Raw genomic sequence first — 26,427 nt, 5'->3', positions numbered from 1 at the left:
GACAGTCTGCAGCATGAGTAAAGCCCTCAAACCGAACTTGCCTTCATGCTTTTCCTTCCTCCGCCCGAGTTCCAAAAGAAAGCGGGGCCGCGGTTGTGTTAAAACAACACAACAAGCAACGCTCAACATGGAGGAAAACCACAGGATCGCGGAATGGTCTGTGGAGTCAAAAGTGAAGTGGAATTCCGTACAAGTGGAGGACGTACTAGAGTGAAACCTGCGGGCTTTTTTCGTGCCACTTGCTCCCGACAGACGGCACGTATGCAAAAGAAATGAATTCTTCTGCCATGCGTGCCGTCGAGCCGAAATCACTTACGCACGTCGGCATGCGTGCGCGCAAACGCGCGTAATGGCGTCCGTCGCACGTCGGCGGTTTGATGTGCTCAGTGGAAGCCAGCAGGCATGAGAGATGGATGATCCACGCACACACACGTGCACCAGTACGCGCCGTGTGTGTCACACGCGCACACAATCATGTGGCAGGGGTTCCTCAGCAGGTTCCCTTCCCTCTCTCAGCGTGCTACTCGGGGATAAGGAAGTCTCCTCATTCCTGCGAGCCGAAGCTTCGCAGCAGCCACTCGAGATTTTTTAAAGAGGGCCCTTCCAACGGCTAATTATAGTGCCAGGCTAGCCTCCCTCCGACCACACTTTTCCATACACAACACAGCGTCAGGAACAAGACGGAAACCGCATTTGCTACTTTATTTTAATGGATTTTATCTGTGGGGTATGAGCCGGAGCCGACGGCAGGAAAAGCTTCTGATAAGCTTACGTAACGCTTGCTGCACTTTCAAAAAGTGCCCTACCTGTGTGTCCAGCTGCGAGCGGTATTGCTCTGACACCCTTGGCACGCTACAATGCTGAAGTTTGCAAGAAACTCCGCCAAAAGAGGAGAGCGTTAAATGGAACGAGAAAGTGATTTGAAGAGAGACACGCGGAGGTGAAGCGTGGAAGGAGCGAGCGAGCGGATCAAAACAAAACCCACCCAGCGTTTTCGAGCTCCATCGGACGACAGAAATATGACACGGTGTTATTTTATCGCCGAGCTCTCGTGCATGCAAGTTGAAGAGGGCGACTGCAGGAATTGAGCCAAGAGGTCGTTTTACGGCACGTTGATCTTGAGCGGGGGTCAAACCTGTCCGTTTCGCAACGGTGGAGGTGTGCGGCGGCCGAGGATAAAGTTTAAGGTTCAGTTGAGAGCTCCCAAGGGCCGCGGTTGCCTCTCATTCTTTCGACTTCCTCACTGCGCTGCGCTTGCCACAGCTCGGGAGGGAGTCATCTGCGTCCGATTCATAATTCATGCATCTGGCTGACTGCTCCTCTCTGGCACGTGTAAACAGCGTGACAAGCCCAGCAGGTAGCTCGAGGTCTAAATCTGTCTCCTCCGTTGTGCGACCCGATTATTTCTGCTCATAATCAACAACTTAAATAGAGCCTCAAAGAAGCAGCTTCGTTTGCGCAGGACATGTTGCACCCTGTTCCAGCTACTAATTTGTTCGCCTTATCAGCAGTGGCGCAGTTCAGAGCGAGTCCATCGACGAGGTAGGTCAAGCATGGCGTTTCCGCATTGAATCCTTCTTCCAGTTTCCCAGCATCGAGGCGAAGCCTGGAGAATACAGATGGAGTCGTCCTGAACTTGTGAATCTCCAACCTCAAATTCAACTCTTCACTTTTTCAACTTTTAAAAGGTTCCCACGGTGTTAATCAATGTATACGATAATAGGGAAGTACAAAATCTGTTCTGGGATATTACGTGGAGATTCTGGACCCGGAGGTTCTGCGCTGTGTCAATAACGTTGCATCAATACTTTGATGATCTCATTACACTTGCAAATGTCGGCAGGTGGAATTATAAAGGGCGGTATTTGAACAATCTGACCTAAGAGTCAGAGTGGCGTGAGGAAAAACAGTAAGCCTAACCTCTGTCCTCTTGTTTACGCTTGAAAGTAATGAGTCATGTATTACCAAACTTGACTTGCCAGAAACACAGATTTCAACCCCATCAAACACCTTTGGGAAGAACTCATCTGTGACTTCTAACCTTGCAAAGCTTCTTGAGCAAAGACAGACACTCTCTAAAATCTTCAACCATATTCCCGGGGGAGTGGAAGCTGTTACAGCTGCTAATGGCAGTTCTCTGCTACATTTTCGTCCATTTCATTTCCCGTAGGTGTCCCAGTTCTTGCCCGTGCGCGTTTACAGAATCATACATGATCGCCTGTTAGGTCAAAAAAATGTTTTTCCATTCTCGGTTGAAAGTGTGACAGGAGTTTATGTTCAGTGCCTGCAGATGCCTGGCATGATCTGCTGTGTTCTGTGATTTGAAGCCAGCAACCAACAAATCAACCCACTAAGCTGGCGGCCAACTGCCCCTCTTCATTCTCTGCAAACAGCAGTAAACTGCAGTCCAGGTGCAGCTCAGTAACAGCAGTCACGGGCATGATATGGGCCTTTTAGGACCCGAGCCAAATTTAGACTTCACGATATTTCCTATGAGACGGCCACCGAGAACTAGACCCCTTTGTCCCTTTTCACACAGTCCACTGACGGATCACAATCTTATACTTCCATCATACCAAAATGTAAATGAATAATACTGTAACAACCTTTTTCTGAAGTGGTTGTCCTACTTTTACCCCAGCAAACTGTGCTACAGCAAAGGGAATCAGTCGCTGGCTACTGGCTCTGCATCAACTGTGGGAGGTGATGTCTGCTTCACACACTACCACGATTGGAAGTGGGCCCTTACTTAAATTAAAGACCAACCTTACTTGTCTAAGAACGAAAGCGCCTAGCCATAAAATCAGAGGGAGGCAAGACCACCGACATAGCGAGGCCTGTTACATGGCTTGTTTAGCACCCAGTTTGTCTCCGCCGCCTATTCGCCAGCTCTTTGCCGAATGGAAATTCACTTTCCATCCGCATTCACGTCACTGCTATCTGCGAAGACAACTTTAAGACAATATTGATCTAAGTGCTTCTGGCTCGTGCTCCACAGCGTGCGGGATTTCTTGCTTCTTGCTCGCTGTCCTCCTCTCCTTTCAGAAGCTTTACTGTACAAAGTCATACTGTTCTATGAGAAAAATGGCAACATGCCTCGCTTGCTCGTTCTTGCACATTCAGCACGGGCAGTCTGACACGCAGGCGTCAGTGTCACCTTGTAATTTAGCAGGTAAACTGTGTTTTTTGCACTTTTTGTTTGTCCTGGGCAGCGTTGCTTGTGGGAGACACACCCTTGTGTCAAAGTGGAAAACGGCCAAGTCTCGAACTACATTCCAAGAGATAGCAGCATGGGGAAAAAAAAAAGATAGCATGTTCTCGTGATTGCATTCCTACACAGACCTGATAGTGCAACATGAGTACAAGACGTCAACACAGCTTGCTTTTCTCACTAAAAAGCACAACACAATCAATGAGTGAACTAGGGGGCGGGGGGACATTTTGGCCTTTTTTTTTTCCATAGAAGGCGTTTTTGTAGAAAGAAAGCACAAGCATGTTGTTGTAGTACATAGAAAATACCCATTAACGAATCCATGCTCACCATTGTTGACGGCATCTCTTCCAAAACTTTGACCGCAGTTTTGACAAGGCCGGTTGCTTGAGAGAATGTGGAATTTTATGTCATTATTTTGGTGGTGACAAGGCCATATCACTTTTTTGGAAGACACCTCGAAACATTTTTCATCGACACATGATGACTCATTTTTTGTAAACAGCGTAGTAGTCTCAAGACCACACCAAACAGCCTGTCACCGCTTCTTATTTTGAGAAAAAAAAAATCAATCATCTATGTGATTTAACTGTTGCTTTGCTTGGTTATGAAATGAAACGGGATTGCTGTCCCAGAAGAGGAGTGGAAATTGTACAGATAAATTGCTCTGGGACGAACAGCCCGAGTCAGGCCTTGAAGAAAGTGGCTCGTGCATACACAAGAAAAATGGCGTGCTTCCCTCGAGTGTCTGTTAATCAGACGGGCTCCCAGAGACTCGCTCATCTGGACGAGGCTCTGTCATGTCACTCTGGGGGATGCGTTGAGGTCAAAAAGTAAAGGTGTGGGTCAGAGGGTAATCTAAGAGCGCTTGGCCGGTCACTCATGGGTCAGCACTCAGACTATCTGCATGCCTTGGGGGGGGGGGGGTGAAAGCGAAGGGGGTCAGACTCAGGGGGGCGGGGGGGGGGGGGGGTGATCAGGGTCAGTAACTTTTGTGATGGCGCAGTGACGTCCTTTAGAAAAACAAACAAAGAGGTCACTGGACATCATTGCAACATGTTGAACATTTCCCCTTCAGCATGGAGGGCAAATATCTGGAAATTCCTCAAAACAGCAGACAATAGCTCTAGCTTGTTCATCTACACATAGTCGTCCCGACTAAAGTTTCCGTTTTTGGTTTCGTGCTATCCAGTCAACAGTCTTTCATCTGTATCACAGATCAATAAAATGCGATGCGCATCCAGAGCAAGAGAGGCTGAGTCAGTACACAGCTGACTGTTCCTGACGCAGTAGGAAGCAACATGACAACAAAGACAAAATGCATCACTGTTATGTTCTTCCCCGACTTGCCAGGAATGATGCACACCGACAGTTTTCTCCTGCTCGTGCTGAAGCATCACGAAATCCTCAAAAGCGTCGTTGAAAAGGTACGGGAGCTCTCTACTGCAGCTCTTGCTATAGGGCACCAAATACACTGACCCACCAGGAACACAGACTTGATTTATTCTAATAATTTTTCAAACAATATTCAACAGTGATGATAAATCGATTGAGAATGAGGTGTGTCGCAATATGTGCTACACGAACAAAAAAGGAAGGTTTGGAGAGCGCAAATGCCACGTTACAGAAAAACCTCCTTGCGTCCTCCACGGTTCATCCTCCAGTGACCTTCTGTGTGGTTATTGATATTGACTGCTCAGAGGCAGATGGCAGTGTCACCTCCTTGAGTCTGGAGAGTTCAGGGAGAGGACACAGCAAGCTGCGCGGCGGCTCAGACAACACCAAATCTTCCCCAACAACCAAAAAAAATACTCCCTTTAGTCTTGGCTCAATTATTCGAGTCGGTGTCTGCCTGTTACCCTTCTAATCCTGGCCTTGATTGTCTATCGCCTGCTTTTGTCACCACGATCTTGCGACGTATCTCCCACACGCTCTCTTTCTCTTGATGATGCGGTGAGTTATCTCCAAAGTTGGGGAGGAGGAGTGAGGGTACGTAGCAAAGACAAGGAAAAAAAAAAAAAGAGGTTTATTTTCTTGGCTCCTTCACTCCTTGACACACCCGTGTTTTCATTTGCAGCGCAGGGTGGAGAACACGAGTTGGCCAAACGGCAAGGAGAAGGCTTCATGCAACTGAAACTGCTGCAAAGGGGCTCTGAGTCCCGCTCGCCTTGCTTACTGCTAATAGCTCACTGCGGCAAAGTCAAATGCTGCGCAACCATAAAAAGAACAGACTGTCGAGCGGTTATTGAACCCAGAGGATATCCTTTCCTTTCCTTCGTATTGTATTTCAGAGCGTAAACCAACTCCGTCGCCAGATGCCATCGGTCGTCTTTGGAGGAGTTTTTTTTTCTTGGATCGTGACACGGGTGAAGTTGCGATGTGGCTTTCAAACTGCAGTGGGGCCACCAAAGAGCAACGCGGTCGGTCACTTGTTCTATGGTTTCAAAACTATTTTTTTCCACGAGTAGATACAATGAATCAATAAGTTCCAGACCAATGCCAAACCGATTTTACACAGACAGGGTACGATTTCGATCATATCGTAAGATTCTAGAGGATGGCTAGAGGATAGCTTTTGGACAAAGAAGAATAAAACAAAGTAGAAATTCATTTCCGTATGAGATGAATATAGAATTCGTTGTATTTCTCATATTGTACCGAGGAGACAAATTATTTTGGGTTACTCAAATGTTATCCTTGGTACATTTCTGAGCATTCGACATCGGAGGTTTGACTGAACACTTGTGGGCATAACGCCAATTCTCGATTTCGTTGTGCAGATGTCATTAACTGAAACAGAAGAAGCCTTTCAATAGATTCTTTATCAATTAGTGCTTCAAAATGAGGCTTTCTCTCGGATTTTGTGGGCGGGGGCGGGGAGGCCTTTGTAATGAAGATCTTTTTGAACGTCGATGTGGTTATTATTCCAGAGAATGGGAGCGTCTTTTCTCGCTATTGGAGCTCTGAGAATAGGAGGCTTCATCACTTGTTCCCAGTTTCCAACATATCAAAGTGCGAACGTAATTACTATTTCAAGTTGAAGGGACCCCACTGTTTCCCCGCACATCTCCGCCATTTCTTGCAGGAACTTCAAAGGCCTGCGACACGGATGTTCTTTTTATAACCCAGATCTTTCTTCGGCAGTTTGACAAAACCACACCAAGGAAATAGAGAAAGAAGAAAAAAAAGGCAGCGCCAATAAAACACTGCCACTGATCTGACATAATCTGTCAGATAATCGGTGCTCTCGCACAGATAAGAGAGAAGAGGGCCAGTAGGATGAATGACAAGCTGTTTTGTGGCAGATAAAGAAGGCCAGCCATTCTTTTCAAACTGTAACTGCGGTCTCTAATGCGGCGGGCCGAAAAGTCTTTGGAAAGTCAACTCGTCGTGAGGAGCCTGCTGGGAAATCATTCTCTAAATTAGCGAGGGCGGAAAAGGAAATCATGAGCAGAGATCATTTAGCTTTGGAATATGAAAGGGATCGTCAGTCCATCCTCACTGCTTCGAGTTCTCCCCCCCTCCCTCTACTGTCACTCTTCCATCGTTATCTCCCACCCGAACCCCCCAAAACAGAGATGGGCACCACATTTGCTTTTGCTAAGACAGCAAGCAACCTGTTATTTCAATCCCATAACACCCCCGGCTTTTCTTTGCCTCCGGCGATCCTATCGGAGGCGAGAGCGGGGGTGGGGGGGGGGGGACAATTCCACTGAGGTAACATAAATTCACCTCTTTTTGAAATTAAAAGCATGTGTGGAATTTCATGCCAGTGCTCTGACAAGGAGAAAAGATGTGGAAGGCACGGATGGGAATATAGGACAGGAGTCCCAGAAAGAAACAGTCTGCCTTCCCCCACTTCTCCAGTTCCTCTCGCACCTCATCTTCCTCCATCTTCCCTTCATCCCACGGTAAATAAAGGCATCGTCGAGGGCTCAACTCTGGTTGCGCATGCCTCAAATGCCTACTTAATCAAAAGAAAACAATCTTGGCCGTATCCACATGTTGTGAGTCGCTTGGAGAATTGAAACCTGCTGTTGGGAGTGTGGAGGCACATTTTGTGTTACCTTCACGAAAGCTTCTGAACACTGCGGAGGAAGGCACGCCCTGCTACTGACTCAAGAGTATCGTTAAAAAAAGATTTTAAAAAAAATGGAAATGAATCTTTCAACACAGATAACTTATTCACCATCAACCTGCAATGAAAGACTTTTTTTTTTAAATAAGCAAAAGTCTTGGAATAGATCCACTGAAAACAGATTCACGTGAACAAAGACTTCATATTGAAGGAGTTGTGACATGTGCCGTAGACAAGGAGTGAAGTGGCAACCGAAGCAGTGCTGTCATTGCGATTTTATTTGACTCTATGTTATCTTTTATTTTCAACGTAAGCTTTGATAACATTAGCGCTACCTACGCAGCCAGCTCTATGCTTGGGGGAATTCACATGGCGTCTCGCCGCGAGGCCTGGAATGACCATCTTGACTCAAGGTGAAGTCACTGAATATGCCCTGAAAAATGTGGAAAACTTTGCTTGAGGTTTTGGCGTACATCCCGAATGTTTCTCTCAAAGTTTCTCCGTGCTACGAGTAGCCTACTTATTTCCGAGCTGGCTCTCGACCTCCACATCAGCCGAACGCATACAAAGTTGACACATGGGCGAACGTTTGTGCCTTTGCGCGGAGCCACAACGCAGCTCTCGGGCTGGCTATTTGCGGGAAATGGCCTCCGTCCAGGATGGAGGCTACTACTTCACGCTGCTTTCAGCCTTCGACCGCGTGGCCTCTCTGCTCCATCATCCCAGACAGAACTATCATGTTACCATAATGAATCCCTTTAGAGTAAAGACCCATCACACTCGGGCCTCTCAATCCCCTTAGCACTTCGGTCTCATCTCTCTAATTTTTCTCACCGCTTGATCCATTTTCTCCAATCTCTTTGCAGCCAACGGTGCTTGCAAAAGAACTCAACGCAGTCATCGGCAAAACATTTAATAATAAGAGCCATCAATTGTTGGTTCCGGTCCGCAGACGGAATGCCCGTTCACGAACGGGGGGTACGAGGTTAAAACTCGAAACGGCAACGGAGGGCTAAGGACTGAAACGAATAATAAGGTGCTGGTTAATACGCTTGTTTGACACGGAAGCCTCGGGGAGCGTGACCGTCATAACCTTTCTCGGTGTGACCTATTGGCTTTGCTCGAGGGGTGTTTTCGAGAGGGGGACTCCAAATTGATTGCTACTATCAAAGAGTAGCAGCAGGATGAAGTGAAATGTGAGTGTGGTGGCTTGGCGTCCATTGGAAAGGGTTTCATGACATGGCGCTAAGCACATCAAGCACGGAGTGGCGGGTTGAGTCATTGCGTGATTTTGCAGGATGACCTTGAAAATGTGAAATTGAGTGAGGCTGAACAGATACTGTCATTAAGTGGTCGCACAAAATAAAATCATCCGGATCCAGATACATTTTTGAAGTCGATTTAAAGTATAGCCACACTAAAAACATTGAGATTATTTTATTTCATACAACCACGTGAGAATATAAAATGGAATAAATTCAGCACTTTTTTTTTCGGTGTATATTCCAAATACACGACAGTTTTTCTCGTAATATTCTAACATAATACTCACGATCTTACAACTTCATGCACATGAAAGTAAATGTAACTTTTTTTCATGAATATGTATTCTTTCATTATGACAGGAGTGACTTTAATTTTAACCACCACCATTTGTTGTGGAATGACTAAGTGTGCACAAAACTGACGACAGCACATTGGCCGCAAAATCGAACACACTTTTGATGTCATTTGACGAACAAAGATGCACAAATGATTAACGACGGGCCGTTTTATCTCGGCTTTCCAGTTTCCCCATTTGTGACTGTAGCCAAGGAATGAGCTTCCACTCACAGCCTGGCTGCTCCAATACATTTTCCACAGGCATGAATGGAATCCGAATGTAGGAGATGTTCTGGAGATTATATTTGTGAGTATTTAGGTGACTCATATTTATTTGAGCCAGATGATACAGTAAATGGAACGGAGCATTAGGAAGTTGACTATTTGGGCCATTTGTATCCACCAGACAGAAACACACCGACGTGATGGGCTATTGAATACATAATAACGGAAATAAAAAAAAACATGAAATCACTTCATTTTAATGCACATTGCATTAAGACGACTTTATCCCCGACCCATCAAACAGAAACAGACCTCAGCGCATGTGCTAGTAAAGTGCAAAGTACCATGCGGCGAGACGTAATGGGCCATGGAACAATGCGATATGAGACGCTGAGAAACACTTCTCGACACAGTTCCTTTTGAACATTTTCCATTCGTTAAAATGTATCTCATTTAGACATGTTTCAAATGGATACAAAGTGACTGTCTGGTTGCTGAGAAAAAAAAAATTGCTTTTTGTAAAGATGTCTTCTCTCCCGATGCGTGGCAGAGAGAAAGAATGGCCGTTTCTAAGAACTTTTGGTTCCACGCATCATCGAGAAAACGGATTAGTAGGTCTTTGCATATGGCACATTGGCACTGGAAGTTTTTTTTTTTTTCCTCTGCCAAGTGCAAAAGCACGAGGTCGAGAGAGGTTGCTCTGATCGCATTTTGTTGTCTGGTTCGTTGGCAGGATTACACGACTGAGTTCCAACTGAACCTAGTGGAGGGGTGTCACGAATGGCAGACGAAACCCCGGAGCGACACATTTCAGGTTCTGAGACTCGAAGCCTTTTTGAAGCACAACGAACACCCTGAACTGGTTGCCAGCCAAAAACAGAGCACACAAAGACAAACAACCATTGACACTCACGATCACACCCAGTGTCCCTAACCTCACAGTCATGTTTTTGGGATGTGGGAGGAAAGCGGAGCGCTGCACAGCTGTACCGTGAGGCAGACGTGTTAACCAGTCAACCACCGTGCCGCACAATGCCAATATTATGGCCTAAAATGTGTCCATGAGATTTTCAACTTCTAATGGTAGGATCAACTCTTACTTCCTCCACACTGATCAGGGTTACTGAAGATGAGCATAAAAAACACCACTAATGGTCTGTGGGATTTAAAAAAAAAAAAAAAAAAAAAAAAGCATATGCCATTAGAAAGATTTAAAATGCACCGGAGACCCATAAAAAACTTGACAGGAAAGCACTTTTTAATAATGAAAATAATCCTTGCTGTCTTCACAGACTTTTGACAGTCAGTCCAAGTCGATGATTATGTGTGCCTTATCCTCACTTGCATTCCTCGGGAGGAAATGAAGAATACACGAAGCACGGCAAACGGATACAAATAAGTTGAGACAATCAATCTGCCGGCGTCACTGTATCCACCAGCCGCGCTCCCGTGTCAGTGGGTGGCAATAGATGTTCTCTAATGAGCTGGAAACCTCTGATCCATCGGGCCTCGCCGCATTCCAGCGCCTCTAATAAGACCATGGCCCGCTTTGCACGATGATCGCGGCTTGATTAACCACAAGATGAACCTGCGCAGGAAGCCGATGTGGCCGCCTTTCCTGGGGTATTATTACCTGAGGACAACTAGGACCGTTTGAAATGCAAACAACCAGTAAAGGTGCAAGGTGGGGGCAAGTGGGGTTCATCTTCTTTGCCTGATTTTGAGGAAATCGGAAGGAGGAGATGGATAGAAATGTGCCCCCAAAAAAAAAAAAAATAAGTAGGACAACACTCAAGAGGATGAGCTTAGGTTTGTTCCCTTTTTCTCATTCTCACTCAGCTAACCTAAATCCTGTTGTTCAGATGTGGAGAGTATCGGCTGTTTCAGGTTCGACGTTGAACCAAGCGGGCCATCTGCATTTTCAGAGGCGAAAGCAAATTGGCTTGATTCGATACATCATTGCCATTCTTGGATCGGGTTCTATATTTGGCCTGCATCTTGGTGTCGACTTTTTTGTGTCAGGGTGCAAGAGCGGAGCCATGAGATCAGCACCGCCAATTTTAGCTGCAAAAGATAAAAAGGACTCGTAGGCTTATTTGACTGCGATAGCGGGCATTCCCACACTCGCTGCAATGACAGACACGAGCGTGACGGTGCTTTCTTTCAACAAAAGTCTGATTCCCGTATTTGGGGGAATCCACGCGACATCGTGGGGGTGCGACCGAACATCCTATCGACGATGTGCGACAGCAGACATGCTCAGAGCGATGAGCTCCCGACATGGAGCTGCTTTTTTTTTTTTTTAATCCCACGCTCGCATCCAAATTGTCCTCATGTCAGCCCACCACGTCTGTGCTTTTTGTTGAATTATCGAAATGTTCTGGGATTTCAGGGGTGTGTGGGGTGGGGGTGGGGGGCAGTGTTTGACATCACCACATCCATTGGAATCTCTGTCAGCTCAAGAAACTTGTTTGTATGGAGTAAGAGAATGGACTTGGGTTGAGCATTCCTTCATTGTTCCTTGTCTCCCACCCATGCGCAGCCGGTTGCTGTGTTTAAAAACGGGGAGTGGGTCTCGTTTCACTTTAGTGGGTCTCGCCTACGCACTGATCTCCAGTTTGTACATCAGTGCGAAAACAATGCGGAGGACAAAAAACCTCCAGTGCCTTTTGGAATTCACTCACCACCTACAAGTGACATCTGAAGTTAATTGTGTGCGGAGGAGTGGAGGGTGGGGTGTTTTCCAGAAATGGGAATGGTGCGGAGGTTGCAGTCGATATTGCGTGAGCAATCTCTCAGAAGGAAAACAATCTTTTACAGTCAGAGGAGAATGAATTACTTTGGCTTTGATTGGAAAAATAATGGAAAACCGAGGAGCCCATAGTTTGTGATGATAAAAACAGAGCCCTTTGAATGGTATCTGAATGATTTCCTGGAATGAATGTCATTATGTGGGAATGGATGGGAGCCAAAAAGAACCCAGACAGAAAAGAAGAAGGTGCCGGAAAGTTGTTAAAGGGCAATGCTCCTCACATTACGCAGCTATGTGTTGGAAGTATGGCTATGCACCCCCAAAACATGAAATAATAAACTCACGGAGCTGGAACCCCATTCTGAAAGCTTCTTTGGGCACTGTGAGGCCAGTACAGTACTGTTTTTTATTTAATGACCTTAAAAGCATGAATCTCCAAAGAACACCTCCTTTCAGAGAGGAGCGTGAATACGAACTAAGCTTGTGGTTAGGAATATGCACGCCGACACAAGTGCATATTTCCTGTCCAGCCAAGCGACCCAAGCCTGGAGATGACATGTGGGCTGATAACTCCGAGAGCTGCTGCCTGTAGATTAGGCTCTTATAGGGAAGGGACAAGAAATCTGGCTCATGAGGATGAGGGAGGGAATGTGGGATGTTGAGTGATCACCCCCCGCAACCCCGGCTCCCCCTTTCCAGGCGCATTGTTTACCCCCTCCGCACATATGCATGTGTGCTATCCTGGGAAGGGCCTTATCTACAGTAGACTGGCCTTTAACGGGCCACCTGACATTCTGGACGGGACGAACGTTTCAAGATTACCTCCACGGCATGAAAGGAATTGAAAGGACAGCCGCACGGGACATTCATATTACATAAGAGACCAGTGGACACGTACACCGGCCAGCCACAATGTTCTATAACATTATGATAAGTAAGCAACAGCTCAATTAAATATTCTGCCTTTGCGGGGCTAATGTTGACTTTTGATTGACAAGGTCAGAAAATACTTATTGTGGATGGATAATAAATAAAAATGATGTTCGAACATACTAACAGCTCTGACAGTATTGCGCAATACTGCGGTAAGACTTCATATATCCCGAAAGAATTTCCATTCAGAATCAAACAATGCCGCGTGGAAAATCTCATGGTGGGACATCAAGTTTGACATCTCCACAATGCCGGTCTGATCAAACTTTCAATAGCGTGCATTTCAAGCAGGACACATCAAAATGCAAACAGTGTTTGTGGAAGACCTGGGTCCGCAAAGTCTGGGTCCACAATGGCGTCTGCCAAAGGAAGCAAGTGGAAGGACTTCTTACCACGTTGCTGGGACAATTAGTGGAACTACAAGAGGAAATGCTTTGGAGATTATTTCTCTGCGGCTTGGTGGAGTCAGACGAGGTAAAGGGAAAGAGTGGTCTGGAGTGGGGAATGGGGGTGATCAAATGTCGTGATAAAACAAGTTATGAAACTGCCGGTCGATAAGGTCTCCACATCAAACACACACACACACACACACACACACACACACACAACAAAACAAAACAATGTGCTCTCCCTTAATGCAACGAACACGAACAAACTGCTATAAACAGTTTATGGTCTGTCGCAAATGTATGCCGGGGTCTCTTGCTTGTTTTTTTTTTCCTTCAATTATTACCCTCTCTTTTGCACTCTCTTTTCTCAAATTCTGTTTTCAAATACCCAAACCACCTTTTTACATTGCTTTGGGTTTTGAAAGAGCCCTAGAAGGCCAAAAATTAAAATAAAAACACAGAAAGACACGAACATTGCTTCTTGTATCCTGTGTGCCATGTAAAAAAAAAAAATATATATATATATATAGATTCCTAATGGTCTGGCTGGATCATGCTCCATCATCGCCACATAAAACCTTGAATTTTCATTAAAAGCAAGATCACAAAAAAGTCTTTAATTTAGCCCGTGGCACAATTTTAGTGAGAGGTCAGTTTGGGTTTAGCACCGTAATTATGCAATTGCTGCGGAACCTTAGACGTCTTACAAAATCAGTACCACAGGACCGCCCAAACTCCTAGTTGGGTAAATTTAGAAAAATGTTAAGGAGGAACTGTTTCTGATTCAGTTTTTCCCCTCTCGAATGAACCGAGCATCACCCAGCAGTGCCATTTCATCAAATACTCCCGAGGTGTTGATTCTCCACATGCAATGCTTCACTAACCGCGGCATTTCATAATTGCTCTGCTGCTCTACCAGCGCCGGGCCCATCAGTCAGAAAGTCACTCATCGAAATAAACAAACTCTGCAAACATCAAAGAATATTCTGAGAGGAGAGAGATGACGGAGACAGATAGCGAGGCAGACTACTTGAGTCAAAAAGAAAAAACGAGGTATTGGGACAGTGAGACGAGTTCAAAGCTGGGGGGTGGCACGAATGGGCTCCGTCGACCCGAGGGACATTGTCTGCCATCTGTGCTGTGGCCCTGTGGTGCTGTATGGCAAAGGCTGTACGGGTGGTATAGGAGGTTGTTAAAAGTCGATACCATCGCCCTGTGACCTTGCACAGCAATGAGTGGAAAAACAGCTGTTGGCTGCATGCACATCGCCGTGCCATGGGCCTCAAACATTCACAGGACGCATCCCCGCACTCTTCAGGGCCTTTTCCCTTTCCACTCATATTTCAAGGTTATGCAACCCAAACAATGGATATTCAAATCCACTTTGGAATGTGTTCGGGTTTTTTTTAATAATAATAATAATAATGCATTTTATTTAAAAGCGCCTTTCATGCCACCCAAGGACACTGTACAGACAATAAGAAAATACAATGTAAAAATTAGTAAACGAGATATTATATAAAAACAGGACATAAAATCATAAAATCATAAAAACATAGGAAATGGAAGAGCTATGTGTTGTAGGCAATCCTGAACAGGTGTGTTTTTAGACGGGACTTGAAAGTGGAAAGAGGTGTGCAGTTTTGGAGGTCCGGAGGTAGGTTGTTCCAGAGCTTTGGAGCAGCGTGACTGAAGGCTCTGGCTCCCATGGTGCTCAGTCGGGCAGGGGGCACTGACAGGCGGAGGGAGGACGAGGATCTGAGGGAGCGAGAGGGGATATGCACCTGGAGAAGGTCGGATAGGTAAGGAGGGGCCAGGTTGTGGATGGCCATATATGTATATAGAAGCAGTTTGTAATTGATGCGATGTTGAACAGGGAGCCAGTGAAGCTGTTGGAGAACGGGGGTGATGTGCTGCTGGGAAGATGTTTTTGTGATGATGCGAGCAGAGGCGTTTTGGACCAGCTGGATTTTATGAAGGGACTTTTGAGGTAGGCCGAAGAGGAGAGCGTTGCAGTAATCAAGGCGGGATGTGACAAGACTGTGGACAAGAATAGCAGTGGTGTGGGGGGTGAGGGAAGGGCGAAGTCTGGTAATATTGCGGAGGTGGAAATAAGCAGTGCGGGTGATGGTGTTGATATGCGAGTGGAAGGTGAGCATGCTATCCAGGATGACACCCAGACTCTTAACCTGGGGGGAGGGGGACACTAGGGAGCTGTCAATGTTGAAGGAAAAACTGTTTACTTTGGATAAAGTGGATTTGGTGCCAAGAAGGAGGACTTCAGTTTTATTAGTATTTAATTTAAGAAAGTTTGTTGTGAACCATGTTTTGAGTTCGGAGAGGCAAGAGGTGAGGGAGGGGGGTGGGAGTATGGAGTTTGGCTTGCAGGAGAGGTAGAGCTGGGTGTCATCAGCAAAGCAGTGAAAGTGGATATTAAATTTGCGGAGGATATGGCCAAGAGGCAGGAGGTAGATGATGAAGAGAAGGGGACCTAGGACAGATCCCTGTGGTACACCTGTGGTGACTGGGGAGGGCTTTGAGGTGAAGGATTTGAGCTGGACAAACTGAGTGCGGCCAGTGAGGTAGGAGTGGAACCAACTGAGGGGAGTGTGGGAGAGACCAATGGAGGAGAGTCTATTGAGGAGGATAGGGTGAGAGATTGTGTCAAAGGCAGCGCTCAAGTCTAAGAGGATGAGGATGGAGACTAAACCGGAATCAGATGCTATGAGGAGATCATTCACAATACGGATTAGGGCAGTCTCTGTGCTGTGGCGGGGGCGGAAACCGGACTGAAAGGGTTCATAGAGAGAGTGAAGGGACAGGTGGGAGTGGAGTTGAGCAGCAACAGTTTTTTCAAGGATTTTCGAGATAAATGGAAGGTTGGAGATGGGGCGGAGGTTATCAAAGTTGTTGGGGTCAGAGCCATGTTTTTTCAGTGTGGGGGTGATAGCAGCAGTTTTGAGGAGTGATGGGACAATACCAGAAGAGAGTGAGGAGTGGATAATAGCAGATATGAGAGGAAGCACAGAAGGAAGGCAGGATTTAACAAGGGATGAAGGGAGGGGATCAAGCTGGCAAGTGGTGGGCTTGGATTTGAGTATGAGGTTGGATAATTCAGCAGTCGTTGGTGGAACAAAACTGGAGAAGAGATGACAAGGAGAAGAAGGTTCAGATGGGGGGGGAGCAGGCAGGTTTTGATGGAGTTGGTGATGGATCTTAAGGATTTTGTGATTGAAGTGTTCCATTATGGAGTTGCAGGTTGCTGTGGAGTACAGGTGGAGGGGGAGAGAGTTTGGTGGCCGGAGGATTTTGTTCATGACGGAGAAGAGAGTTCTTGAATTTCCTTCGTTGGAGAGGATGAGGCCGGAGTAGTAGCTGGATTTGGTTTGTGCAATTTGGTCCTTGTATTTAGTGATATGGGTAGTGTACATGTCCTTATGGATGGTGAGACCGGTTTTCTTATAGAGTCGCTCAAGTTGGCGGTTTTTTGATTTCAATGATCTAAGAGCGGGTGTAAACCAGGGGGCAGATGTAGAGAATGAAGCAGTCCTGGTCTTCAGGGGGGCGAGAGAATTTAGAATATTTGTGAGGCAGGCATTGTAGTGAGCGGTGAGGTCATCCGGGTTTGAAAGGGCGTCTGGGGGCGGGGAACGGTCGATAATGGAGCAGAAGGTGTCAATGTTGATATTTTTGGTATTACGAAAAGAAATGAGGCGGGAGGTTTTGATTGTAGAGAGACGGAGTACGATGTTAAAAGTGAGGAGGAAATGATCGGTTTCAGGAAAAACATCAGCAGCGGGCTTGGAGGGGGAGAAGCCAGAGCAGCAAACCAAGTCCAATGTGTGGCCTTTGATGTGGGTGGGGAAGTCAGTAAGACAGTGTATCGCGAGGCTCTCCAGGTAGGATGTGAAGTCTCTTGTGAGTGGCAGGTCGGGGTTGTCCATGTGAATATTAAAATCTCCCAGCAAAATTAAATTTGGCGAGAGAGTGGATAAGTGTGTGATTAAACTGGAAAATTCATTGATGAAATCGCTATGTGGCTTCGGGGGGCGATAAACTGTGGCAATGATGGTTGGCGTGGGTCCAGGGAGTTTAAACACCATGCATTCAAAAGAGCTTGATGCAGGAACGGAGACTGGTAAGACTTTCCACTTCTCGCGGTGGATTACCGCGAGGCCTCCTCCACGGCCGTTGCCACGGGGACGGCAGATGTAAACAAAGCCGGGAGGAGTGGAGTCATTCAGAGCAGCGAAGTCGTTTGTTTGTTGCCAGGTTTCTGTTAAAACGAGGAAGTCAAGTTTGCGTTCGGCGAGGACGTCTTGAATGAGGTGACCCTTGTTCGTAAGTGAGCGGATGTTCAGCAGTCCAAAGTTGACAGCGGAGGTGTCATGTTTGATGGCGGCAGTGCTGTTAGCCGACCTAGCCAGGCGGGCTACTGCATAGTAGTTGGTGTTGCGGCCGCGGTTTCTGGGAGGACGTCGAGAAGTGGACCAGGTCGAGTTGATTGAGCCAGGATTTTTGTAGTCAACATGTCTACGCGACCCGCGGTGAATGTAGCGACGTCGAGGCAGGCGAGCGATGTCAGGATGATGGTGCAGTTCCGGCGGTGGAGGCTCCGGTGCAATCCTCCGGATCCGGAGAAGATCCGCGACAGAATAGTGGAGTAGTCCTGTCACTGGATGATGGCAGAACGTCAGAAGTATCAGAAATAACCCAAAGGCGGCGAAGTTGTGCCGCCCCATGACGAGGGAGAAAGGCCGGTGCGGTGACAGCCGGTAAGTTTAAGGTACCGGCGTTAGCCCGTGGACTAAGTTACGATTTGGGGTTTGATTGATCGGGTGAAGCTATGATTTGTTACATCAATCACAGTCCAAACAGTCCAAAAACAGAAGGGCAAAAGAAAAATCAGAAGAAATATCTGAAAAGTTTTGGAAAAGTTTGGAGTGAGAAGCGGCGACATACACGCCAGCGTCCTCTCACCCCGGAAGTCGAGGACTTTTGACTATCAAATTTGGGAGTGTCACATTTCAAGCATTTTTAAAAAAAAATTGATGTATTGCAAGAAAAAAAAGATCCCCCCCCCCCACGGGAAAGAAATAATAGTTTAGCCATTCTCGCGACATCACCAGATCACTGACTGATGCAACCAAAAAAATATGAACATTTGCTAGCATCATGTCACAGCATTAGGTCATTTGCTCTTACATAATTCAACTCAAATATAACATTTTCAGCAACTACAGTCATGTGTTTTTCGTATTATGATGCTTGTTTAAAGGGAGCTCAAGGCCCAAAAAGGGTCAACTTGTATCTCTGCTAATAATGAAGGACAGAATAAAATTTGATTCAGAAAAACCTGTTAACAACGTGCACTACATTAAGTATTACAATTGCATCTTTTTCCACAGACCTTAGTGCAAAAAAATTGCCCTTTAGTCCATTAATTAACTGCAGAGCACCATCTGCAATAGAATTACTGAAAGTAAAAGGAGACGATGCAATGGCCATGAATCAAACCCAGGTCAACTGTTTGGAAGGCAGCTATGCTTGGCAAATGTACTCCTCCTTGTGCATACGCACAGGTTCCTCCGGTTTTCTGAACAAATCTTATACTCCAGTTGAGCTTTGTTGCTGTACGTTCGACTTAGAACAAAAGCTTTCAGTTTCATATGGTAACATGGCATCTACGTCATAGTTATTTACATTTGTACCCCGCAAACATTTATGACATTTAAACCATTTGCAATGCGATCCTCCAGCAAAGCTGTCAATCAAATTTTGAAATGCTTACATAGTAAAAATTGGTATTAGTTTGAACAGCATTGTATAGTAACCTATGTTCTTGAATAAAGGTCACAGTACTTCACGGTTGCCTTGCTCATGGTTGCAGGACTTAGACTTTCAAGTCTCGGTAGCACCCTCCAGTGCTCTTGTAAAGAATTACATCCACATCAAGGTGTCTCTTAGTTTATTGTGGCATAATGGTGTCCTTGAGTCAGACTAATTAAGATAACATGAAGTTCTTTTCCGGGGATGTCAAGAGTCTTTAGCTCTTTGGCTGATTTTTCTTTTTCAGGGATTCTAGCAAGCCCTTGATCCGCTCGCTAGCAGGCTCTCTTTTCCTCTTCTTTCGACTTTTGACCCCCGCAACCTGCAAAGGCAAAAGGAGGGTCGCGAGTCCCCAGGGTGTGGGCGTGCGGCCCCCTTTGGGTACGGTGTTGTCGCTCTGCTGGAGGAGCCAGGCGCTCTCCTGACACAAAGCCACAAATCGTTCCAGTTGTGTGCCATTTACGTTCTTGCTGACATTCAGGGCCGTTTCAAACGGGTTTTGGATGTGCAGCGGGGCCACCTCGGGTTTGTTCTGCTCTTTGCCCTGGAGAGAGGGAAAGAGGAAAGGCTGGCGGGTTCAAATATGCCGGCGATCAGTGCTGCATTTACTGTATGCAACGGTCCGTCTATCTTGTTGGTCATGCTTTTTGCCTCCTTGCACCAGTATCCGGGGCACATAGGGGCCAAAAGGACCAAGTCTCCCCAGGATAGCAAAAGGGAGAAATAAATATGGATGAGGCCTCGGAGGACACTCGGACATCCAGATGGAAATAGAAGATTCTCACATCATGTGGTAGAAAACCGATTCAAGCATGGGCTGAGGCTCTCGTCTATAGGTCCTGCCCATCAAACAAATCATCCATATGAGGTTAGGGGGAAGTCAGACAGGCAAAGCCATTTGTCAAAGCACTGGAGTCAACCAGAAAATTGTGGCACGGTAAAGCTGATTTACAGCTGTTTCTCCAGCAGCGAAAGCCGACGGGCTCGGGTCATGGCCACCTTTTACCTGCTAAACTTCCTCTGTTGTGTCAAGACTCATATAATGGACCACGGGGTCTATGTTTCTCGACATGATCAATTCATGAAAACACCAAGCACAAGTGTGTCTTGGCCAGCGTGTGTGGTAGGGGACCTAACGGGTTAACGGATAACAAATGAATGACCCGGGACAGGAATACAGGAACAAGTCAACGGTGATCATTTTTCATGTCGTGTCAATTGGAAACAGATTCCCAAAGCTTTTGGATTTCATGACAAAACGCACCATCATTAGTCAAAAAAGATTTCACACAGATATGACCTGTACAGCAGGATATTCAGGAGACCACAAAGTGTTTTATGGAACGGCTCAAGGTTCAGTGACAGTTTTCAGCCCATTTTCCACTGCATGGAGCCTATTGGGCCTTTTCTTTTCCACTGTTAAAAAAATGCGCACGGCTGTTTCTAGCAGGCTGACCATGTACAGTAAGTGACATAAATCCTCACCAAGTACGTTATTAAAAGAGAAACATTTGAGGTAATTTGGAGCGTTTTTTAAAAATGTTTTTTTGTTGTTGTTGGTTTTGAATTAGCATCGATGACAGCACTGGCTTGTTTACTACTTGCGATTTACGACACTCCAAAAAGGCAGGGGTTGTCGCAGTGTGACCCTGTTGACAGACAAGGCGATACATCAATGCCAGTAAAAAATAAAAAAAAACACACCCTCCTTGGTCGAGGTAAATAATGCTTTGCAGCCTGATGGAGTTCCTAAATTTGATCTCGGCTCAAGGGCATCGGATCTGACTGGGCCAGCATCAATCAGGCAAGACAAGGGCAACTGTCATCTGCGTGGGCTGACAGCCTCCATGCAAGCGGGCTGCCTTCACTATCATCCCATCTCCTGATAGAACTGAGCACAGAGGATGTAATGAAGGGATCCCGAGGGAAGATTTCTGGGTTGCGGTGGATGCTCACCTCGAGGCAAAAATCAGACCATTCCATCCTACGCTTGGTGAACTTATCATATGTTGTTATTGAATTTAAAAATGTGGTGAGAGATCTTTTTCCATCTTGTTTTTTTTTTTACACAACAGATAATTAGAAGATAGGAATAACTATTTCCGTATTAACTCATTCACTCCCAAAGACGTTTTTAAACGTCTTTTCAGACTTGGTCCAGAATTGGCTGGTACTGAATGAGTTAAGTGGCCTGGTTGTTGATTTGCTCAGCAGAGAGCACAAAGTGCCTACTCAGGGGAAAGGAACTTATTATAATTTTTTTTTTTACACATACATGATGATGCAGCAGCACCGTGGTGTAACGGTTACAATATCTGCCGCACAGTCAAGCAGTACTGGATTTGAATCTGGGCCCTTGATAGTCTCCAGGTACTCCTGCTTCTTCGAATATTCCACAAACGCGCGTGTGAATATTCGAGTGAAATAATGATGCTCAATCAATGTAACAAAGGAAGTGAAGTCAACCCGTGAATATTTATGTTCCTGCATTTGCAGGTTTAGAGCAGTACTAATTTTGAGCCGTCTGGTGCCAAAGAGCGGCTGCAGTGAGTTGACGGACTTTCGTTTAGTCTTTTGTCAAGATTTGGTGTCAGCACAGCAGTCATTCTTACCTTTCGGATATTTATGGACTTCTTACTGAATGCAAATGTGGCGTAGAACTCAAAGAATTCACAAAGCAGTTTCTCTGCGACAACAAAAAGTAACATCATGTTAGCGTCAGGGTGGATTCGGGAAAACAACGAGATTCAACTGGATCCACGCAAGCCGGCCTTTGTGCTCATGCTCTCACCGAGTGTTTCTGTGTTGTTCTGGAGCTGGATTCTGTCAAAGTCGCTGACAAATGTGCAGTCGTTCCCCTCGATCACGCTCTTGTCCGCGGGACCTTGTGGGATGAAAGCGGGGAGGCAAGGTAAATGGCAGTCTTTAAACATCTATGATGGTTATAAATAAGGGACTGACGGATGGTGTTTGCGAGGAAAAGAAGTGACAGGAAGGAAAAGTGGCGGGAAAAAAAACAGAAGAGAGCATGTATCATGTCGTTTCTGGACAGCCCGGTGATGCCCTTGTTAGCAGTCACCTTCATGAAGCCGATGCTGCGTCTGTGCCGTGTTCATGCAAGTGTATCCTAAGGAGGCTGGGTCATCGACCTTAACCAGAGTGATGGGCCGTTTATTGTCCTGTAAGCACTCTGTGTGATACAGACTCTGCTAAACGGAGTAAAGGCAGTGAGGCAGGTGGTGGTGGTGCCGGCAAATGTGGGGGGAGTGGGAGAGGGGGGGGGGAGGTTGATCTGATTGCTTTTGGAGGGTAATTATCGAGCAGCCAAGGTGAAAGCGAGGGAGAAATATGAGGAAGGTTGAGTTCTCTTGCGGCAGTCTGCTATGGTGGCGCTTGGCTATGTTAGCAAAAGATAACTCTGGATGCAGACAATGACGTTTTAGCGATATGGGAATGTAGATAAAGGAAATGGCCAAATGACCAAATAGTTATGTACGTGCAGTTATTGGCATTGTGCTATCAGAGAAAACCCGCAGACATAACCATCATTTTAAGTAATGTAGAGTCTAAGAGGGGATGCACTTGGTGAATACTCTCTTCATCTCACGATAAATAAATGTGTTGCTAATGCTCCGCTGAGCAAATGCATCTGGAATTGACAGTCCAGACAAGTTCTTTTTTGTCTACGCAATGCCATTTATTATTCTGAATTTGATGTCTTAAACTGCATTTTTTCAACACAAGGCTCGTTGTCTTTTTAAAGTGATGTCTGAGTTATTATGATCATGTGCTAGCCAACATTTCCATATTAAAATTAAACTGCAACCAAATGTGCAATCTAGAAGAGATCCACATTCAACAGGTTTCCACATTAAAGGCTATGCATCAACATCAAACTGTTATTCGGTTTGGAGAGGAGCTTCATTCATTTTTTTTTTTAATCACTTGTCCTGTTCGGATCATAGAGAAGCTGGAGTTCTTTGACAGCTGTTGCTGTGTGGTACCTGCGAGGTCTCGTAGGTGGTCCAGAGTGGGGATGATAGAGGGCTGTCTCCCCTGCAGGAAGAACAGCACCATGACGGTGAGAGAGAAGTTGGTGATCCAGGCCCCGGGGATGCTGCTGGTCACTCCGTGTGCTCGGGCCCAGCATCGCACGGTAAACACAAGGTGACGCACCCTTGGATCCAGTTGGCCATAAAGGTAAAGAAGCTCTGAGCTCTTCATCGCCACCCTGTGGACAACAGGCTGGATGACTACTGTTGTCTGATGATTCGATGCAAAAAAAAACCAATTTGTCTTTAACCAATCAAAAACAAAAATCATTTTTACGCCCCCAAAATTGGCCGGTGTATGACTATAATTGTATTTACTGGACCATAAAGTGACCATAGGTATTATATTTTCATTGAAAGAATGATATCCCATCGAATGTACGAATGTAAATATTATGAGAATTTTATCAACGTTCCTCTAATTACTCTTATTTTTGTTGTGTATGGATACTGTGATTACAATTTTCACCAACCATTTTAGTGACTGCCACTCTTTTCTTCTTGTTGACACATTGACTTGCACAAGCATAGCCACCACAGCGCAGACAGGAAGTTGTAATGGCCAAAAGATATCGAAGCAAGAGTTGAGAAAAGTCCCCCCTACACCCTACCCCCGCAAAAAAAAAAACCATCAATCCACCCACAACAGGCACCCTGCAACTAGCTGGTTGGTTGTGTGGGTACTAAACGTGTCATGAAAGAACAGGATGTCAAAATTCTGAAGTGTAAACGGAAATTAAAAACACAAGCGTAGTTTCAGTTACGCAAGCACTGGACTGAATCCCCACCGCCTATCTGCTGTTTTCAGGAGTTTTACTACACCAGTTGCGGTTAGAAGATCACAAGAAAGAATGCGCTTTGACATTTTGAGTCCTGAAGTACAAATGTGAAAGCTGCCTCTGAAAATGTGCAGAAGAGGGAGGGGGGGAAGACCTGTTGTTGGCTGTGAGGTCACACTGAAAACCAGATGGCTGGTGGGCAAAACGGACGAGGGGGCATCGGGCGTTCAGGATCTTCTGCACACCAACGCAGCCAGGCCCAAATTGGTCCACGCATTCACCAATGACAGTCAGGATGCTCTGTGTGACACCACGCTCTGAAGTGGCCCGCTTCATCTGGTACTCCAAGGTCAAACCAGATTTTGGCTACACAATGAGAGATTTTGCAAAATTATTTTTAACAGATTAAAAAAAAAAACATTAAAAACTCTTCGAATGTTCTGAACTCCTGTTTCTACTCCTGTATATTTAGTAGAATAATGCTACCTGAAGGAGTTGCCATGGTTACCCTGGTCTACACGGATGCAGCTCATAGCTGACATTTTTGAAACATGCTGATTCTATCAAAAGCGTCTCTACTGGTTACATTGACTTATCCATTCTTTCATAAAATATTTCAATAACTAAATATAAATGACACTTTTAACCGCTGATAAAGACCAACTTTATCTCCAATTATATGATATGTGATGTAGAAATCATTCAACCAATAAAATTCAGGTGCTGTTCGTGATTATGATGAGTGCATTGTGATCATTGCCCTATTTGTCTTCACCATTTTTAAATTCCTTCCACTGATGCCGTCCAGGTCCAGAAACATGTCCAAATCACAGCCCAGCTTTCCAAAGCCATTCACTGACGATCCAAATGGTTTAATGGAGCATTCTGGAAAATAAGCAGCGGCAATGTCTTTGAGCAGAGAGCAGACGAGGAAACGCAGTCGGCTGTTTTCCTCAGTTAGCTGGTAGGCTTCTGTCAAGGAGATTATTTGTTGGTCTATCTGAGGGGAAAAGAAGAGATGTACCATAGTAAACATTTTTTTTAAATTAGAGTTACAGATATTACAAACGTAATCACACAAATGGACAAGTACTAACACTCTCCTCTTGAGAAAGTCTCTGAATAAGCTCGTTAATGGGAATAGTGGTTTGTGGGTGGCTCAGTTTACTGGACTGCTGGTTGGTTACTTCCGTTAGACCTCGCAGAGTCATTAGTCTTGATTTATAAGGAACCATAGATTCATGGTTGTTGCTGGGGATGCCGGCCCCATCGAGTAACGACGACACGCTGTCTTGCGAAGCAAACTCAACCACTGCATGCATGCCCTGGGAAAGAATCACACAACAATCAATCTTGGACATCAGTTAGTAGAGCATACTGTATTTTCATAGCATTTAGGAGTTTACTTACATAGCTTTCATAAGTGAAGCACTTGTTAATATCACCATGTGATGATAAAAACTTGAGAATCTTTTTCTCACTGGTTTTGTGTGGGCAGTTGATGAGAACGGATCTTTCGGCCTGCTCTTGTCTTTGGACTTGGACAGCGTAAAAAGACAGACGTCCATCCTTTTCACCTGCCAAGAACAGAAGGAACAATTTACCAACTACTTTGCACCAAAATGCATTCTCTTGTTTATTACCAAGTTTCTTTTCAGCGACAACGAGAACTTTTGCTAGTTTTTGTTGTTTGAAAAGGTGCATATTCATAGGCCCAGTGGTCGACTAGTTAGCATGTCGGCCTCACAGTGCAGAGGTGCAGGGTTCGAGTCCAGCTCCTGTGTGGAGTTTTGCATGTTCGCCCCGTACCTGCGTGGGTTTTCTCCGGGTACTCCGGTTTCCTCCCACATTCCAAAGACATGCGCGGCAGGTTAATGGAACACTGTAAATTGTCCCTGTGAGCACGGCTTCTATGTGTGCCCTGCGATTGGCTGGCAACCAGTCAGGGTGTACCCCGAAAACAGCTGAGAAAGGATCCAGCACGACCCTTGTGAGGATAAGCGGATCGGAAAAGGGATGGATGGATATTTCACGAGATGCCGTATATGGTCACAGCTGCATTCACACAACTTCGCGTGTTCGATTGCTTTTGAAAAATTGACAAGTTAACCGCGAGGGTTACCGCGGGCGCGCTAAAATAATTTGAACACTGTTCTACCAAACTCAACCTTTGACGAAAGCTGGCTTATCTGATTGAAGGAACTTTAACTTTACTGACTGGTTTCGTCCTTTGTTGGTATGTCGACATGGGCTGGAACAGCTGTAGTTCCGACACCTCTGTGAAAAAAACTGTCCACCTTTTGGAGATATTTCACGAAGTTGCTCTTTCCACTCATATGTAACCTGTGCGCAGCAATGGAGGACGCCATTGTTGTTGACCGATGACGCATGCGCAGCTTCCGGCGTTGCCCTTACTACGGCAAACGAGAGACACCAAATTTAGGTTTATAGCCATAAAATTTGAACACAACACTTATTTTGTAACGGAGAATAAATATGGTATTTGCTTAATAGTTGAGACGTAATTATGTTTTTTCATTGGTATTGTGAAGCAAGTAATTGACAAAAGAACTGTAA

At 45.6% G+C, this 26,427-nt stretch overlaps 1 protein-coding gene and 1 long non-coding RNA gene across 3 annotated transcripts; one reads left to right on the top strand and one right to left on the bottom strand.

Moving 5' to 3' along the window:
- The first annotated feature begins 15,547 nt into the window (after positions 1–15,547).
- On the top strand, positions 15,548–24,583 carry LOC147186824 (uncharacterized). Of its 2 annotated transcripts, none has more exons than XR_015098993.1 (3): positions 15,548–17,965; positions 23,082–23,219; positions 23,880–24,583. It is a non-coding gene; the product is annotated as an uncharacterized LOC147186824 (long non-coding RNA). The 2 variants fall into 2 exon arrangements; XR_015098992.1 differs by lacking the exon at positions 15,548–17,965 and adding an exon at positions 21,866–21,930.
- Positions 19,142–26,425, bottom strand: mtpap (mitochondrial poly(A) polymerase). The gene is made up of 9 exons (XM_086101870.1): positions 26,069–26,425; positions 25,261–25,427; positions 24,948–25,175; positions 24,626–24,850; positions 24,005–24,216; positions 23,024–23,250; positions 21,811–21,903; positions 21,632–21,705; positions 19,142–19,563 (listed from the first exon to the last, which is right to left on the bottom strand). Exons 1-9 carry the CDS (start codon positions 26,238–26,240, stop codon positions 19,237–19,239), a joined length of 1,725 nt encoding a protein of 574 aa, XP_085957996.1. The 5' UTR covers positions 26,241–26,425; the 3' UTR covers positions 19,142–19,236.
- Positions 26,426–26,427: the final 2 nt, after the last annotated feature.

The sequence above is a fragment of the Hippocampus guttulatus genome, chromosome 21 (assembly GCF_054856545.1).
Source record: "Hippocampus guttulatus isolate MCC_2025c chromosome 21, RoL_Hgut_1.0, whole genome shotgun sequence".
Lineage (NCBI taxonomy): Eukaryota > Metazoa > Chordata > Actinopteri > Syngnathiformes > Syngnathidae > Hippocampus > Hippocampus guttulatus.
Note: the sequence above shows the minus strand (reverse complement) of the source record. Positions and strands in the feature narration are given on the sequence as shown.